Source organism: Trichosurus vulpecula, chromosome 1 (assembly GCF_011100635.1).
Source record: "Trichosurus vulpecula isolate mTriVul1 chromosome 1, mTriVul1.pri, whole genome shotgun sequence".
NCBI classification, from domain to species: Eukaryota; Metazoa; Chordata; class Mammalia; order Diprotodontia; family Phalangeridae; genus Trichosurus; species Trichosurus vulpecula.
This window is the reverse complement of record NC_050573.1, coordinates 185,627,931-185,646,620: the sequence shown is the minus strand read 5'-3', so window position 1 is coordinate 185,646,620 and position 18,690 is coordinate 185,627,931. Positions and strand designations below refer to the sequence as shown.

The 18,690-nt window shown below is 38.3% G+C and overlaps 1 protein-coding gene across 2 annotated transcripts in view; it reads right to left on the bottom strand.

Moving 5' to 3' along the window:
* The window catches only part of CAP2 (cyclase associated actin cytoskeleton regulatory protein 2), a 162,082-nt gene that overhangs the window by 28,466 nt on the left and 114,926 nt on the right, over nt 1-18,690 (bottom strand). For both annotated transcript variants that reach the window (XM_036740974.1, XM_036740973.1), the window contains exons 5-7: nt 13,447-13,590; nt 13,000-13,085; nt 6,896-7,001 (exon numbers count right to left, since the gene is read on the bottom strand). In XM_036740974.1, the coding sequence (XP_036596869.1) occupies nt 6,896-7,001; nt 13,000-13,085; nt 13,447-13,590 (336 nt within the window). The remainder of the gene's footprint in view (nt 1-6,895; nt 7,002-12,999; nt 13,086-13,446; nt 13,591-18,690) is intronic.

Sequence of the window (18,690 nt, the reverse complement as noted above, 5' to 3'; positions counted from 1 at the left end):
ACGTAATGCTTCAATAATTTATTAAGTTATCTCTGTGTCTTCTTTCCTTCCTTCCTCTATTGATCTTTGGGTTTTTTTGGGGAGGCAGGGCAATTGGGGTTAAGTGAGACTTGCCCAAGGTCACACAGCTAGTACATGTGTCAACTGTCTGAGGCTGGATTTGAACTCAGGTCCTCCTGACTCCAGAGCCAGTGCACTGTACCACCTAGCTGCCCCCTTCCTCAACTGATCTTGCATAGCATAGCTGTTACTTTTCTCTTTTGATTGTGTCATCATCTACCCTTGTTCAAAACCCTTAAATAAATACCCATTGTTCTCTGAGGTTACAGTGTCTGACACATTTTTTTCCTTCCTCCACAGCACTTTGAACAGAGTAGTTGATTAATTATTTGTGAAATGAATGAATGAATGAAGAAATGAATGATGACTCTATCACTTCTCTGGTCCAATCTACACATACCACTGGATTGCCAGCCTTCATTTTTAAGGTTCTACCTATTATCACTTCCTACGTGGCTGTGGTTATCTCTGCTTCTGGTACTTGGTGATGAATTGTTGATATTCACAGCGCCACTCTGAACTAGCCACAGCCATGTGGATTCTCCCTCCCCTCCCCCCATTATATTATTCTCCTTTCACATAAAAGAGTGAAAGCAACAGGTCACCTGTGGAGCCTTCTATGTTAAGGATTTACTCTCAAAGGCTGAGCTAGTTTAATAAAATAATTAAGAAGGCTGGCTGCAGATATAGCCAGAAATACCTGAGAACCAGACCCCAGTCATGACAGTGAGGAAAGAGCCTCACCTTTTCAAACTGTCCAATCTGCTAAGGGAGGGGCTTTCCTACCTACTCTATCTGCTCTTCCTCCTGTCTTCTAGCTTGTTTGCCAAAGGTAAATCATAAGACTGGCACCAATTCTAAATGAGACTTTTAAAACTAAAGTTTTGGTTTCTTTGCTACCACATGAGCATCTCAGGAAAAACAGTGGGAAGAGACCAAACATCTGAAAACTTTCAAAGCATAAATACTTAATGATATGCTACCGAGTATCCATTATTTATAGGTGGTAAGGATATGGATACCCATTGGCTAAATCTTAATTTAGGTAAAAGCAGGTTTTTTTTTATCTGTTCCACTTTGTTGGTGGCGAATTGGCTTTTACATTAAGCAATACATTAACAAGAAAAGGAATGGCAACTTCAGGAAAGCAGTGTTCAGACAGGACACTATAAAAGAAGGATGACATTGTGTTTGGTCATGGGAGGGAAGGTCATATATTCTCATTCCTACCCTAGTTTGTATTTGTTTTTCCGAAAATGGTCAATAATCAGCAAATGTGGCCAGATTTTGCATTCTCCATGTTATCGATATCTGTCTTGCTCACGGTGTTTCCCATGCGATGTGGGTATGCAAAACTCCTGCTTTGATGCTTAACTGTTGTATGTGGGTAACCTTGGATTCTCAAAGACTGTGCTAGGGAGAGGAAGCTCTAGAAGGATCTGCCATTCTGGAAAGCCTTTGGATGATTTCCTATTGACAGTCTATGTCTTTTTTCTGAGGGCCAGCTTAGTTAATTATGGAGGAATCTTTTTTACTGGAAGGCTGGACACTAGATGATAAATTCTTTGGCCTGTGAAAACCCATTAATGTTTCCCATAAAGCTGTGCTCGACACATAGTAAGTGCTTGCTACATGATTCCATTCATTTATTAGACACTAATATATGTGTGGATCTGTATTGAATGCATGTAAATTATGGTAAAGGACCTAAATATTCACAGAATAAAATAATTCAGCAAGAAGAGTAAACAGAAAAAACCAGAAATACTGATTAAGTTTGATAACACAAAGCTAAGGAAGTATTTGTTTCCTTTCTTATTCACTAGTCTTCTCTTGATCTTTCTTAGACAAAAACCATGCAGAGTGAAGCGAAATAAAGATATAGGCAATGATTTGGATAATTTGTCGAAGAAACATGAATTTCTCAAGAAACCACAGGTGTGAAGACTTGACCTTTACCTTTCTGCTCTATTCACTTCATTGGACAGCATTGCCCAAGGACATTTATTATTCAGGGTATTCCTAAAGTCTGGACACATAGGCAAAAATGCACATTTTCAAGAAGTGAAATGAATGAAATTTTCAACAACATTTTATTTAATTGGAATATTAACAAATAACATTTGTGATGTAAAGGTTGATGCGCTTTGCAAGATTCACGTGAACTCGATGAAATAACTCCACATTGCCATCAATTTTAGCACATTCACTCTTTATGTGTCCAATCAAGTGTGTTACATTTGTGATCTTCATTGAGTACACCTTCTCCTTTAGCAAACTCCAGAAAAAGAAGTTGCTGAACAACACAGAGTCTTTGGTGAAACGGTTAATGAGATGTTAATGAGATTTCCTACGTGTCCAGACTCTAGGGACACCCTGTATAGTACACATTCGATTAGCTAGAGGCAACAATAAACTCTGGTGTCCCTATTACCTATGTGCCAAGAGACCATCCTAAACAACTCAGCAAAAATTCCTTCAGAACATAACTTTGAAGAATGTCATATAAACCTAACATGAAGGATTGCCCAGTGACCAAGTTTAAACACAAACTATAAGCAGCATTTGGTATAGAGTGGGCTCAAGAGAACTCATTAGAGCATATCCATTCAGCAGTTGCTTTCATGCTGCAAAGAGAGGCTGCTGAAGTGAGAAAGACTGTCACCACGGTAAATCTAAACATCTACAAGGAATTCTTGGTGGAGTTCTCCACAGCTGTTCATTCTGTTATGCCCACATTGGTGCACACTTGTGGATACATGCACATACACTCTCTCTTCCTCCCCCTCCACGTTGTTCTAAGAGAGATCACTCAAAAAATCTTACGTTTCAGCAGTGACAACTGAAAGAAACAACAGTTGTCTGGTACAGCTGTAGACTGAACGCAAAGGTCAAGAAGTGGTAACAAGCAAATGTGGCTCCAACTGTGAGCACAGAACAGAGGACAGTTATTTTTCAGGAGAATGTTCCTTGGGAAACTTGAATTCTCAGAGAGTATGCTGTCAATTACTTTAAAAAAGACGCCATCACACACAAGTCCGCTTCCTCTTACCTGTGCAATCCAGTTTAAGGAAAAAGAAGAAAAACAAAAGCAAATTACAGTGGAAAGCACTGGGGATGTTAATTTGAGGTTTGCTATCTTTGCGATGCTCATATGAAACAATAAAACCCTGACTGTAAGTTACTTCTAGATCAAATGGAATTTTAAAAAATCTCCCAATTGCAATTTGATCAACTAATTCCTCCTAATGTTCTTTCTTATTTCTCATGAACACACACCTATGACAGCTGTAAAAAGCCCCTTCGGCCCTGCTTTGCCAGGACTCTGTGATTCATGCTATAACTCTTTGTAATTCACTTTTTTGCTGTGTCCTAAACAGTGTAAGTGAGGAGAAATCTATTTGATTATTTATGAGAGCAGACTGTGTTATTTATTCTCTCACTCTCTAGAGCCCTATCATGGTTTCACATTTTTTAAACCATGCATGAAAATGTATTTTTGGAATTTGGGTTAGAAACAAAAAAATTGCAGAGAGAATTCTTTGGAAAAAGGTGTGAAAATAATACACAAAAATGTAGGGTTTAGAGATGGAAGAGACTTTGTGTAAATATCCAACTAAACCAGGTATAACTAATAAGTTTCCTAAGAATACGTCAAAAAGACCCACAAACACTCTACTGTCTACACACAAAATCTCTAGCACTTTGTATAGGTTCTGGCAGATCCTGGGGAAGAAAGGTGCGAATATCAGCAAAACATGTTTTTATGACCATGCCATCAAGCTTTTTGTACACAAAGTGTTCTTTCCATAAAAATACTCTTACTCAGTGTTGGGGCAGAACTATCACCTTTTCCTTTATGAACTGAAATAGACTCAACTCCTTGTAAAAAAAAGATCAATAATTTGAATGGAATATTCTTATAATTATACATATTGGCCCAAAGTTTCTTATACTAAGTACTTATGTTACATAGTCTCTTTGTGCCTGGCTAACAGAAAGTTTGAATGTATACATTAAAATCAAGGAAAGACTAAATATTTTCCTTTAACGAATCATTTACTTTTCACTTTTCTCCTTGAAATTCCATAGCACAGAGGAGGCAGAGCCAAGATGGCAAAGTGGCAAGAAGTAGTATGGTGAGTTCCCTTCATAAAAATGACTCCAAACAGATTTAGAAAATGGGTCAGACCAAATCTTGATGGGGAAATTCAGAAAGTGTCACAGTGAATCATCTGTCAAGCCTAGCTTGGCATAAGGAAAGAGACAGGAAGGTCTGCGGACACTGGGGACTGGTGGGGATGGGAGCTTGCTGCATGGAGTCCTCCAGTACACCAGTTTAAGGGGAGGTCTCAGACCCCTACCAGGGCACCATCAGACCCACAATGAAGCACTGAGAAGGAGACAGGTGCCAACTGGAGGCTTTGTGAGTACCCAATTCTGGGTCACAGATCCAGGACTGACTGAAAAGGGGACCTGGGTATGGGGGTGGTGTTCCCAAGAAGAGAGACACTGGACATTTCTGATGAAAAGAGCAGAGCTGCAAAGAAACTATGAAGTTCAAATACAGGAGTGAGGAGAAACATGAAAAGGTAAATATGAATAAAGATAAAGAATTAAATAAGGAAAATGCACTCATATTCAAATATGAGGTGATATATGTGTCCCCTCTGAACCATATCATCATCAACAGTCATAGAGGAAGATCAATTAGACAAGACCTTGGAATGTTTCTATTATGTCTTGATGATCTTAAGAATGGAAAGAGAGGGGGAGAGGAATACACTGGAATCAAGGGGAAAGGAAGGTTAGGGTAAATTATTTCACATAATCATGTTATATTTACAAACAATACAAAAGGAGGGTGGGAGTAGGGGGAGAGCTCACACTTGAACCTCACTTTCATTTGAATTGGTCAAAAAAAGGGAAAATAGACAAACACACATGCATAGTTGAGTATGGAAATATATTTCACTCGACAAGAAAATAGGAGGGAAAGGGGAGAGGAGGGGAGGGAGAATTAGAAGGAGGATAGATTAAGGGAGGGATTAGACCTAAGCAAACAAATTATAAGGATGTATAAAAATATTTATAGTTCTCTTCGAGTTGCAGAGAATGGGACTCTGAGGGGGTGCTCCCGTAATTTAGGGAATCAAAGCACAAGTTATGATGAATAAATGTAATGGGATACAATTGTGCTGAATGAACTATCAGTGCAATGACCAACCCGATTCCAGAGGACTAATCATGTAACATGTGACACACTACTAACAGACAGGTGAAGGATTCAGAGTGCAGAATGAGACAAATGTCTTTTTGGATGTGGCCAATATAGCAAGCTGTTTTGATTGAATCTATGTGTCTGTAATGGGTTTAGTTCTTCCTCCATTCTCAACTGGAGCAGGAGATAGGAGGGTGAGAAAGTCGATTTTGTCTGATTAAAACAAATTACATATACACATATTCATACATACATATATGCATGTGCACAAACATATATGTTAAAATTTACAGCACTTCTATTTAATACTACTCATTTCATCTAAGAATTTCAATACAAATGAATTTATCTTTATTTTCAGCTTACTACAATGGTATGTAAGAGCAATTCCACTTTATGGTCTGAGAAATTCAGGCTCAGAGTTTGCTGACATTATCATACAATGAGACAGTAATTAATCCAAGGAATCTTGATTGTCAATTCATTCATCTCTAACCAGAATCTGTTACTGGTCACTTTACTGTTGCAAAGACCTAGTTGTTTCTTTTTTTATAGCAAACAAATCTTTAAAGATAGTGATATAAAATCAGCCTTAGGTAGACAACTTGCTTATAGGCAATACTTAAAAAGAGACGGTAATAATTATCATCATACACTCTTATACTGAAACACATACACACACATACCTACAACCTTTCTTATCAAAGTTTTTATTGTGAGGTTCCCTTCTTGTAAATTGTGAGAACATAACAGAAGGAAAAGTTATACGTGCTGTGAACCATTTTTTCTGTGTGACATCACACCAACACTCTCCAATAATGAAGTTATTACAAAGAAGAAATATGGTAGAGGAAGTTCTATAAAACTCAACAAATTAGTATTCTAACTCCAAATTAAAGTGGCGGTTAGGTGCATGTTGGCCTTATATCAGCCTCTGATTGCTATCTCCATTTCTCTGTTGTCTCTCACTATTCCCAAGTACCAGAACTGGTCACTGATGCTCTTCCCATTATGGGTTTCCCAAATGGATCTTTGGTTCTTTCCTTGGTGTCATGCTGGTTGGTGAGATCATCAGGCACCTGACTACACTGTCTTCCTACTTCCTGTCTTCCCACAGCTTCTGTTCCTCTTTCTCTTCCCTACTTGGTACCTCTTGTTCTGGGAAGAGTAGCCAAATCAATATTTCCATTGGTTTGGGAAAAGGCGCATCATTCAGTGGCCCTAGGGTTCCATTCACCATCCCCATGACTTCACCCTTCCTGGTTACCTCTCCCCTATCTGTGCTGTCTCCTCCTATCACAAGGTAAGCTCCGTGAAGGCAGGGATATTCTCTTTCTGTCTCTGTCTGTCTCTGTTTCTCTCTTGTTATTTGTATCCTCAGAACTTTGAAAGAGTGTGTGGCACACAGTACTTAATAAATGCTTTTTTCATTCACTTATTCATTCAGCAAGGGGGAATCCTCTAGCTGATTAAAAGGGAACATATGAGTGGGAGGTCATGACTTATTTTCTAGAGAAGATTCTGATTTAAGAAGTACCTAAAACCTGGCCTAACTTTCTTGGACTCATGGGTGAAGAGTCATGGGTGCTACACAGAACGTAATGGAACACTTACAGTTTTACTCCAAGAAAGGCCTGTGGTGTGGTGTTCCTTGATGTATGCTTGAAGCTCAGTCCAGATATTCAGGTATGACTTCACCCAATCCACATGGCGTAAGTCACTTAATCAGTGAGAGAAAGGCAGAATCATGTAAGACAGTGGTGATTTTTTAATACTACATTTATACTTTTTAATCCAAAAGACCTGAACCAATTGCTGTTTCTATTTCTTCTCCCCCACTTCCCAAGAGGGGGAAAAACACATGAGGAAATCATCGGCATATTCCAGACTTTTGATGTCTCTCTATACCAGGGGTGGGGAACCTGCAGTCTTGAGGTCATATGTGGCTCTCTAGGTCCTCAAGTGTGGCCCTTTGACTGAATCCAAACTTCACAGAACAAATCCCCTCAACAAAAAGATTTGTTGTGTAAAACTTGGACCCATTCAAAAGGCTGCATCCAATGACATGGAAGGCCATTTGTGGCTTCGAGGTTGCAGGTTCCCCTCTCCTGGTCTACACCAACCAAGCTGATGTGATAACTATGCAGCTATGACTTCATCTTGCTTGAGAGGCACCTCCTGAAGGATTTTTATTTGGCTGTTTATTTCTTTTTTTTCCAAGGTAACAAATGCTGTGTTTATTAGTTCTTTAAATTTATAGAGTATTCTAATATATTAACTCACAATGAATTAAATAAAGCCAGTTACAGAATACAGTAACATTGGTCACCCAAAATAAGGAGGGATTTTTTTTTAAACAACTGGGAGAAAAATGCTCTTATAAGGGCAGTACTGACATCACCAATTTTAATATCCCTTTAAGTGCCTCTGTGGAACTCTGGAATGCCCATTGTGGTAAAACCCTGTGGAAAAAATACTGACTCCCTAAATCTGAACACATTCTTCACTGTCCAATTCAGCTGGTGAACTGGGAGTGTGAAGATGGTCATAACCACTGCGCCATCCTTTCTTCTGGCCGAAGCTCGAGGTGATCTCACATCCACAGCCAGCCCAGCTGTGGCCTTTACTTCCTTCTCTGAAGTTGGCTGTTTATTTCTAAAGTGTCAACAGTATGCACAATGTTTTATAACCATTAAAATGTAAACAAGCTAAGTCTAGCTCTTCAGACTTTCTACTTTTGAGAAAATATTTCATCCAAATAAATCCAGGCAGGTAAAAAGAAGAAGCAAAAGAAATCTCAAATTAAGTGGGATAAATTAAGCAATTTGGAAACTTCCTCCATTTCTCCAAATAAGGGAAAGCTTTTGTGTATTCATGGATCTCATATAAGACTTAGTTTTAACTTAGGATCTGTTTTTTTTTTTAAATTTTAAAACTTTCTCAATGAATACACACAAGTGTGTATATGTGTATATGCACATGCAGGTACCATACTGCTTCTAAAAGCTGCCCCAACAATATAGACTGTATTCTTTTAATGAGAGCTCTTTAAAAGGATAAAATGCAAAGGTATAAATAAATAATTACAATTTCATGCGGTGATTCTTTTTTGAAAAAAAAATAAGTACATAAAACTGCTCAATAAAAATATATTTACTGTGTAAATAAGTGACTAGACAATTGAAAAGCAGAGGAGGTGTGGGGTGAAGCTGCTCTGGAGCCTTAGCAGGACAGCCTCATACAGAGAAGTTTGTAGAATACATTCAAGCAGAGGAAAAAATAGAATAGTGGGGACCCCTTTGTGACTTCCATGTGACTTCTGCCTCTTATCCAAAGTGAGCTAGAGGACAAAAGTGGCATGATTATAGGTCACATTCTGACTTTGTATAAGCCAAATTTGGGAGAAAAAATGAGGCATATATTGAACAAATACCATATATATGTGAGGTATAGTATGTGTGTGTATGTATATATAATTGTATACATTAAGTATATTCATTAAGTATATTTTTGCAATGATGATAATAGAAACTGACATTGAGGTAGCACTTTTAAAGTTTGCAAAGTGCTTGATATACATAATCTCATTTGGGTTTCAAAGCAGTTCTCTGGGGTAGATATAAGTATTGTTGTTCTCACTTTGCAACTCAAGAGTTGAAGCTTCCTAAGGTTAACCTGCCAGTGGTGACATAGTTATTGTGTTAGAAGAAGGATGTGAACCTAGGTTTTCCTGACTTCAAGTCCATGTAAACCTGGGTGGGCAAAACCAATTTTTTTCACCATGATAAGCTTGTCTTACTTTAACTTGATGGGCCAGTCCATCAGTGCTCAGGTTCTAATTTATAAAGTGTCAGAAAGGGGTACTTACAAAGTTAGATGCCATGTATTAACCTGTATTTAAAAATGATTTTTATTTTTTCTTTTTCTGAACTTGACAAGCACCATGAGCATTCTCATGTACAAAGAACACCATGAGGATTATACATGAAACTGTGAATATCATGTTCAGCTTGCTTTATTAAAAAGTATATAATAAATTCAACATGCTTATTTCCAAGTTATCCACCTCATCTGTCTCCCCCTGAAGTTCTTTTTGTTCTTTTTGGTGGATTTTTAAAAGGCTTCCATGACCCGCTAAAGCAAGGGTGCTTAACCTAGGGTCCACAAACTTGTTTTTAATCTACATTTTGATAACTATTTCAATATAATTGGTCTCCTTTGCCATCATATGTCTTTTGTTTTATGGATTTTAAAACATCATTCTGACAAGGGGTCCTTAGACTTATTTACTAGGCTGCCAAAGGTTGCAAAAAATGTTAAGAAGCCTTGGGCTAGAGGTATTTATTGGAGGATAAACAGAATCAGCCACAATTACCATGGAAAAATCTGCACCAAGGACAAAAGATAGTGATGAAGCCAAATCAACAAGCTTAGTCTAGTCCCTCACTGAGGGGAGGTATCCGTCAGTCAATACACTTGTTTGATAACAAGTAGACACAGAGAGCCTGCTGTACACAGCCCTTTAATGAAGATGCTAGAGGAGGACAGTCAGAGGTCATCAGCCTGTCTTTCAATTCTGGTGCTTTTTTTAAAAGGTAGAAACTGCTCAGTGACTACAGTATCCAACAAGATGCAGTTGTGAAAATTTTCTGTAGGCCCTGAATGAAACTGCAAGTAGCAGAAGAGTGAAGCAAGCTTGGGTCCGTCTGCAATACAGAGAAAGAAATGATATTGTCTGAATACAGACTGAAGGATGCTATTTTTCACTTTCTTTCTTTTTTTTCTTTTATTCACCTTCTTGTACAAAATGACTAATATGGAAATGTTTTACATGATTGCACATGTAAACCTATATCTGATTGCTTACTCTCTCAAGGAGGTAGGAGAGGAGGGCAGGAGGGAGGGATGGAATTTTGGAACTCAAAACTAAAAAAAAGTTAAAGATTGTTTTAACATGTAATTGTGGCAAAATAAAATATATATTAAAAAAAGGAAAGTAGGTGATCATTCACAGTGCTGGGATATAGGGTATCCTGCATCCCTGGGGTGGTCTGTCCCTGGCAATGATGGGAGAGTTTATGGCCAGGGTTCTGCCTTAACTGCAAGCAAAGTGAATGGGTTCTTCTGGCAGCTATTCCACAGGGCTTTTAATAGATTTGCCCTTGATGTTGCCAGAAATATGCTTTCCAGCCAAATTCTGACATTTATGGACCAGTCCCAGATTCTTTTTGTGGTACCAGAATGCTAACTCTGACAGAAGAGGAAACCTCAACTCCTCAGCAGTGCAGCTGAGATGCCAACTGGTAAGTGGTGCTGCTACTTCCCTTCCCCCTCCCCCACCAAATACAGAGGAAAGGAGTAATTCTCAGGAGGTGAGGCAGGAAAAGAGGAGGACCAGCTAATGGGAAAGTAGAACATTTCTAAGTTGGGATGTAGGAAAACTAAGGAAGGCTGAGTGATGCCAAGTGTTTTCTTTATGTTCATGTAGGATAAGCTTAGTGGCCCCCTGAATCAATGCTAAACATGGTTTAAGTAACTTGACTCACTCTGTGTGTGTGCACGTGTGTGTGTGTGTGCGTGTGTACACCAATAGATATTTTTTTGACCTCCAGCACTCACTAATATGAGGTGACCTTTCAGCAATTATTGCTTTCATGTTTTAAAAAGGAAAATGACTTACAGTCCCACTGCCATCAAGTAATTCATGGTATAATGTCCTATGGCATCTAAGACATGAGAGACAATTTGGGTTCAGTCTGTCTGGGTAAATGAACATACCCCCAACTCTCTGGATAAGTAGTTATGTTACCAGGACAGAAAGGGGAGCATGACAGACCTTGGGGAATAGTTGTTCCTGTGCCACAAAGAACCATCTCTACTGAGAACAATGAAGATGCCAGCCAGGTCCTTTTTGTTGAGTCATCCAAGCATGACTACCAGAGCTCAGGATGAGCTTGACATTGGTACATACAGATCATGATGTTTAATCAAAATGTGTCTACTCTCTGTGACAGCAATGATGGTTTCACTGTTGACGATGAAATTTCAGCCAAAATTTTAAATAAGTAAAGACGAACAATATAAAAAGTGTACTATAAAGTGTACGATACATTCATATATTATTTATAATTCCTATTTGTTTCATTTGCCACTTAAAATAGTAATTTATTTAATTATACAATGTGCTTGTTTCCTCTTATTCTCACTTTTAGAGTTATGCTGGTAAGGTGAAATGGGATCTTATTAATTCAGTTCCTCAAATTCATTTTCACTTGAAATATATAGATTTGAGACAAAAATTATAGTGCCATCCCCTGCCCCCAAGAGAAGCTTCATGACCCCATTTGGGGTTTTCTTGACAAAGATACTAGAATGTTTGCCATTTCCTTCTTCAGCTCATTTTACAGATGAGGAACTGAGGCAAACAAGGGACTTCTCCAGGGTCACACAACTAGTAAGTATCTGAGGATGGATTTGAACTCAGGTCTTTCTGATTCCAGGCCCAGCATTCTATCCATTGTGACACTCAGCTGCTTTTAATAGTTGAGAGTAATGATATAGATTATAATGTTTACCTAGATTTCAGCCAAGCACTTAACAAACCTTTCTATTCTATAAGACAAAAAAAGATTTGGACTAGAAGACTCTATAATTAGTTTGATTCTGGTGTCATCTTGGAGAGAGGTGGTAAAGTATTCCAGAACTTTGACTCTGGCCCTCTTGCCTATTTTTATTGATGACTTGGAGGAAGGCACAGATAGTGGCTCATCGGATTTTCAGATGGGGCCAACATGAGAGGGATCCCTAACAGGCTAGATGACAGGCAGGATCCAAAAATATCTTGACGGACTAGAACAATGGGTTGAATTTAATAAGATGGCATTTCATGTGGATACATGTAATGAATATGTAAATGAATAAATGCAAGGTACTTGTTCAACACAAATTAAAATCAGTTGCATCAGATACATGACGGAAAAGAACACTGTGAGACAATAGCTCCTGGGGAGAACATGAAAACATTTTTTGGTGGATTTTGAGCTCAATATAAGTTCATAGTAAGTATGATATGGCAGCCTCCAAAATTTCTGAGAACACTTCTCAGATGCTGTGATTCTTCACCTTAATTATCTCTAACCAGTATCTCCCTCCCATATGCCCTTTTCTTCTTTACATGGCTTCATTTTCTGATTTCTCCTTTCCTGACTTTTACAAATTATTGACATTTACAAACTGATGTTACTAAAGGAAATACAAAATAGTGTATATACTGGAAAGAGTAAAGACTGCCACATTTGCAACATGGGTCTGAGACCAGCTATAAGTCAATCAAAATGCTCTGGGTCTTGGTTTCCTCGTCTGTAAAATGTAGATGATAATACTTGAATTACTGACCCTCTTGTAACTGTTGTGGCAAAAGCCCTTTGTAAAACTTAGGACACTTGTAGAACTCTGACTTATTTTTAGATTATAGCAAAAATGGAGAAAATACACAATGTACACCAACTGGTGAAGTTGTTCATCACAAGACTAATAAAGTAGTGATACTTTAAATCTTTGGATATTTGTTTCACTTCTCATTTTGTTTTGTCTCTATATACATAAACTGAATTTCAGAGATTTTTGAAAGAAATAATGGACTCTGCTAAACAACAGTAGCATAACTACTTCTAAATGATCAACTCCAAAGTAAAAACAATAAAAATAAGGCAACATACCTGTGCTTGTAGTCCTTTAAGACCCTGTTAGTATAAAATGTAGCAGCATCATTCATCTCCTTGACATAAGGACCTGGTTTGGGGGACTAAGAGAACAGCACCATCACCCCAGCATAGAAGAAAAAAAAATAACAAACCAAGAAAACGGTTCAGAGAAAAAAAGACAAGCAGTGGAGGTGGTGATACTTTAAAGTTATTAAGCAAAGAATGAGTGCATTAAGGGTAGGGAGGGTGATTTCACAGATTGCATAGAACACGTTAAGCAGAGTAAGAATTTAGTGTAGGCAGAAAAGAAAGAGGTAAAAGCCTCCGCTAATGCATCAAACTAAAGATGAAGAAACAGGAAGATGGAGTTTATATCTTTTTACATGTATAAATATTAGTTGTGTCTTCAGCTACCGAAAGGGTGCCAAGATGAGGAATCCCCAAATTATGGTGTAGACTTACCACTGCTATCCACCCTAGTGCAGGGATGCTTTCACTCACAGCTGAAAGATGATTAAACATTTGACTCCCCCGATTTCTCTCTCTGAAGGTTTGTATTTCCTGAATCTTTTCCGATATTGGTTTGAGAAGTGCAGCCACATCATTCTGCAAATAGCCAAATATGAAATATTGTTATTGAAGACAGAACAGAAACAAAGATGCTCTAACCATGTTAGCTTAATCAGAAGCTGCCAAGATTTTTTCATTTGTCTGGTGGTCTGAAGTAAACATATGTGAAGTTTCCAGAACAGAATGAGTTGGGTTTTTCCCCCGTTACAACTTCCAAACAATCATCTTTTAAACTTTCAAAAATTCACATCTTTTCCAGGTTAATAGTATTATCTTCTAATATATAAAAATATAACAGCATCAAAACTCTTCGATGTAGTCAAGGTCCATAATGCATATAGTGAAATGAAACACCAAGAAAGAGTTAAGTAATAATCTCATTTGAGGATCCTGTGAAGTAAACTGCTTCTACTTTGCAGATGAGGAAACCAAACCTTGGCCATAAAGAAATGACTTGTCCTCAGATCACATAGGTTTGGTCAGGCCAGAACTGACTAGAACCCAGATTTTTTTTATACCACATCAACTTACTTTCCATCATAACCTTCCAGAATAACTTTAACTATCCTGAAAACAGTAACTCAAAACTAAAACTGTTTTTCTTCTAGGTGGAATGATCAGGCTTGTCTTTCAAAACAATCCAAACTCATTCATACCTGCCAAACTTTAAAGTTCCTGGATGCTGTGCAAACTTGGCCCATAATTATTAGACATGGTGACTTCTGCTGAACCAATCACTTGACATGCCAACCAAGTGGAAACATATTACTGTAACAGTCACTATAGAAATGCTATATTATTTTAAAATTTCTCTCTTGCATTCTCTCCTCTGCCTCCTTCTAAATATTGAAGAGTAAATAAAATGGCTCCTTACTACCCAATCGTTTCTCCTTTGTGATGTGCCATTTGGTAACCTTTGAAACCTTGATATGAGCAACTGAAGAGATGCGGGCTGCATGTAATTAAAACCTATTTACTGAAAGTAAAGTCCTTTGCTTAAAATCGGCTTGCTTTCCAGTCATTCTCATCAAGCTCTTGGAGACTCAGTTTTAAAAATTATCACCTCTACTCGAACTCTTCTGGTGGGGATAGAAAGGAAGAAAAGGGGAAGGCAGTTGTCTTCTGCAGCTTGGTTGTAGAATTGTTTCAGTCATATTTGATTACTGTAGAAGGTGGGACTTTTTCTGAGCTTTGCCCCTACCCCCATCTTAATGTTGGGGCCTTCATTCTGCCAATTATCTTCAATTTATCCTGTATGTATCTTGTTTGTACACAGGTTTTTTGCATGTTGCCTCCCACATTATACTGTGAGTTCCTTGAGGGCAGGGACTGTCTTTTGCCTTTTCTCTTAGCATAGCACTGGTACATAGTTAGTGTTTAATAAATGCTAGCTGAATGACTAATGAGAAAATATGTTTAACAGGAATATACATGTAGGGCCTATATCGGATTACATGCCGTCTTGGGGGGAGGGAGAGGTAGAAAATTTAAAACTTATGGAAGTGAATGTTGAAAACTAAAAGTAGATGAGTTAACTTATTAAAAAATGCTAGTTGGCTGACAGACAGGAGAGACCCATATAGTGAATTAAGAACTCTAATAAGTTTGACAGCTTCCATTTTCATAGGATTTTAAGGTGATATGTAAGGAAGGGGAATTTGAAGTGATGTTTCTTGGATAGCTATGAACTTTGGCAGCTTCTGCAGCTGAAGATGGGGGCAGCTGGGTGGCACAGTGGACAGAACACCACGCCTAGAATTGGGAGGACCTAAGCTCAAATCTAGCTTCAGACACTTACTAGATGTATGAACCTGGGCAAGTCACTTCACCCTGTTTGCCTCAGTTTCCTCATCTGTAAAATGAGCTGGAGAAGGACATGACACTCTAGTATCTATTGCCAAGAAAACTCCAAACAGGGTCACGAAGATTTAGACATGACTGAAATGACTGAACAACAAGCTACAAATCAAACCTGGACAGCCTTCCTGGAATCAGTGTTTAAAAAGCAAACATTTCCTTCTATTGAAAGCAGGCAATGCACGATCAGGAGTCTCTTACAGTACTCTCCCAAAAAGGCACCAAATTTTGGTCTGTGGCTGCCACATTAGAGACCCCAGCTGCAACAATCTGCAAAGCCATTAGTCTTAATGGGGGACCCTTTGAGAAAAGCCAGGAGAGCTGAATTGTTGCTGATTGCTGGCCTATCGCCCTCAGAGAAAAACAACCAGGGCCTATGTATTTATAATGTTAGATAGATTTATTAAGTCGATTCTTGTTTATCTCTGACTTCTCAAGAACAAAGCATAAAGTTTGAGAAGACAAAGTCTTTGGGAAGATATTTTATATCAGTTATCTGACCAAGACATCATAAAGATTGGGAAAGTCTGCTCCTGCCTCAGTTTGGCAATAGTGTGCAGAAAATCAAAAATGTCTTTTTTCCCCTTTTCCTGAATTAAACGTGTAAGGCTGGAAGTACTGAGGGCCACAGCTATGAGCCTGTTCTAATAAACAGCAAAGCTTTTATTCTGTGCCAACAGTTTTCTCCTACAATTTAAAGTACGTTTACATTTTACAGCTCATCTTGAACTTTTGCAGTGGGGATTCAAAACAGGGAGAGAATGTTGTTAGCTTTATGGTCTGTTTCCAGGAAGGTTTCACAGAGGGCTAATAGGGAAGAATGTTTTTGATAAAGAGATACTTTTAGCTACTTCAGTGTTGAGCACATAGTAGGTACTCAATAAATATTTGTTGAAGTGAATTGAAATAGAATTTTTCCCTAAGAAGAAAGGAGAGCCAGTCACTTAATAGGTTTCAAGGATTTCTTTATTTAGAGTTTTAGTGGCATCTTTCCTTATTTGGTTAACAGCCCAAGCACTCATTGGTTAGGCATATCTGGAATGATCCCACTCTGCAGTCATTCTTTAATGTTTCTTCAGGCTTCCTTTACTCATTTCCCTAAGGCAAAATCATGTTTTACAAAGCTAAAACTGGTCCTAAGGATGGGAGGGAAGGAACTCTCTAGGCTTCTATAGTCCAGAGATTTCAAGGAACCATGTATTTATAGATTCCAATTGCAATCAATCAATCAATAAGTATTAAGTGCCTACTATGTACCAGACATTGTATTAGGTTCTGGGGATGCAAAATAAAAAATGTAACCACTGCTGCTTGCAGAGAGCTAACATTCTATTGAGAAGAGGGCATCCTGAACACATATAAATATATTGTTGCATCATTTCAGTCGTGCCCAACTCTTCATGATGCCATTTGGGGTTTTCTTGGCAAAGATACTAGAGTGGTTTGCCATTTCCTTCTCCAGCTCTTTTTATGGATGAGGAAACTGAGGCAAATAGGGTTAAGAGACTTACCCAGGGTCACACAGCTAGTAAGTGTCTGAGGCCAGATTTGAACTCAGGAAGAGGAGTCTTCCTGACTCCAGGCCCACTGCTCTATCCACTGCACCACCCAGCTGCCCTTATAAGTATATGCAAAATAGGGATAATATTAATACAGGATAATTTTGCAGCTAGGAAAAATCAAGAAAGGCTTCCTGAAAGAGGTGGCACTTGAGCTGAGTTTTGAAGGAAAGCAAACCAGATTCTCACAGGATGAGGTGAGGAGGGAGAGCAGTCCATGTATGGAGGATAGGTAGCACACGAGCACCAAGGTGAAAGATGAAATGTCAACTATAAGGAATAGCAAGAAGTCCACTTTGGTTGGGCCACAGAGGAAAGGAAGGGGAGTAATATGTAACAAGGTGGGAAAAGTAAGTTAGGATCAGTTTGTGAAGGGTTTTAAAAGCCAACCCAGAGGACTTTTTATTTGATCCTAAAAGTAATAGGGTGCCACTGCAGTTTACTAAAGAGGGAAATCACATGGTCAGACCGGCATTTTCAGAAAATCATTATAGCAGCTGTGTAGGCTGGATTAAATTGGGGAGAGATGAGACAAAGAGATTAATTAGGAGGTTGCTGCAATGGTCCAGGCGAAAAAGGACAAGGGCCTGAACTAGTGTGGTGGCTGTGTGAGTACAGAGAAGGAGATGTTTTTGAGAGATGTTGCAGATCTAGAAATGGCAAGATTAGGCAACTGACTGAATCTGTGGGGTGAGGGAGAGTGAGGGATTGAGGCTAACACGAAGGCTGTAAACATGTGTGACTGGAAGGATGGTGTTGTCTCCATCAGAAATAGGGAAGTATGGAAGAACAAAGAGTTTTAAAGGAAAGATAATGATTTCTATTTTGGACTTCAGGCACTTAAAATGCTTAATGGGTCAGAAATGAGCTATCCACTTCATTTCCTATCCAACATCAACTTTAAAAAAATGTTTCTGAGAGATATATTAGCCCCACAGTACATCACTATTTCAAAGAGTATTCTAAGACTTACGGGTCTATGTGACCTTAACTTCTGCTTTAGAGCTGAAAGATTGATATGTATTATCATTGTCATCTCAACTTAGTCCTATGAATAACTGAATTGTTTTATAGAAAGAACTAAAGCTGAAGACTGACCTTATCCAGCTACAGCCAGTTTACCTGGCAGATTGTAGTGGAAATCACGCCGTGCTCTTAGTGAGGAACAGCTCAAAATTCTGCAAATACAAACTGTGGTATATAAATATGATGGAATACTACTGTGATGTAAGAAATAAGGAAAGAGATAATTTCAGAGAATTAAAAGGACCTGTATGAACTGATGCAGAGTGAAATAGGAAGATCCAGAAAAACAATTTATACTATCACACTGATATGACAAAAATGATTTTGAAGACTTTTAAAAACTGATGAACTAAATAAACGGAACTAGAGAACAATCTACTCAATAATAACCATACTATAAAGATACTATGAACATTGTAAGAATTCTGATCCATGCAATGATCATACATGATTTCAGAGTGCCAACGATGAAGCACACTATTTACTTCTTGTCAAAGAGGTGGTGGATTTAGGGCAAAGAACGAAGGATAGATTTTTTTGAACCTATCAATGAGGGAATTTGTTTTGCTATATTTGCTAGAAGGAATTTGTTTTCCTTTTACAATGGAATAGGTGAGGTAATAAAATAGATTTCTGTTATATTAAAAAAATTTCAAAAGGAGAGATCTTTTCCAACAAAAAAAGATCTCACAGA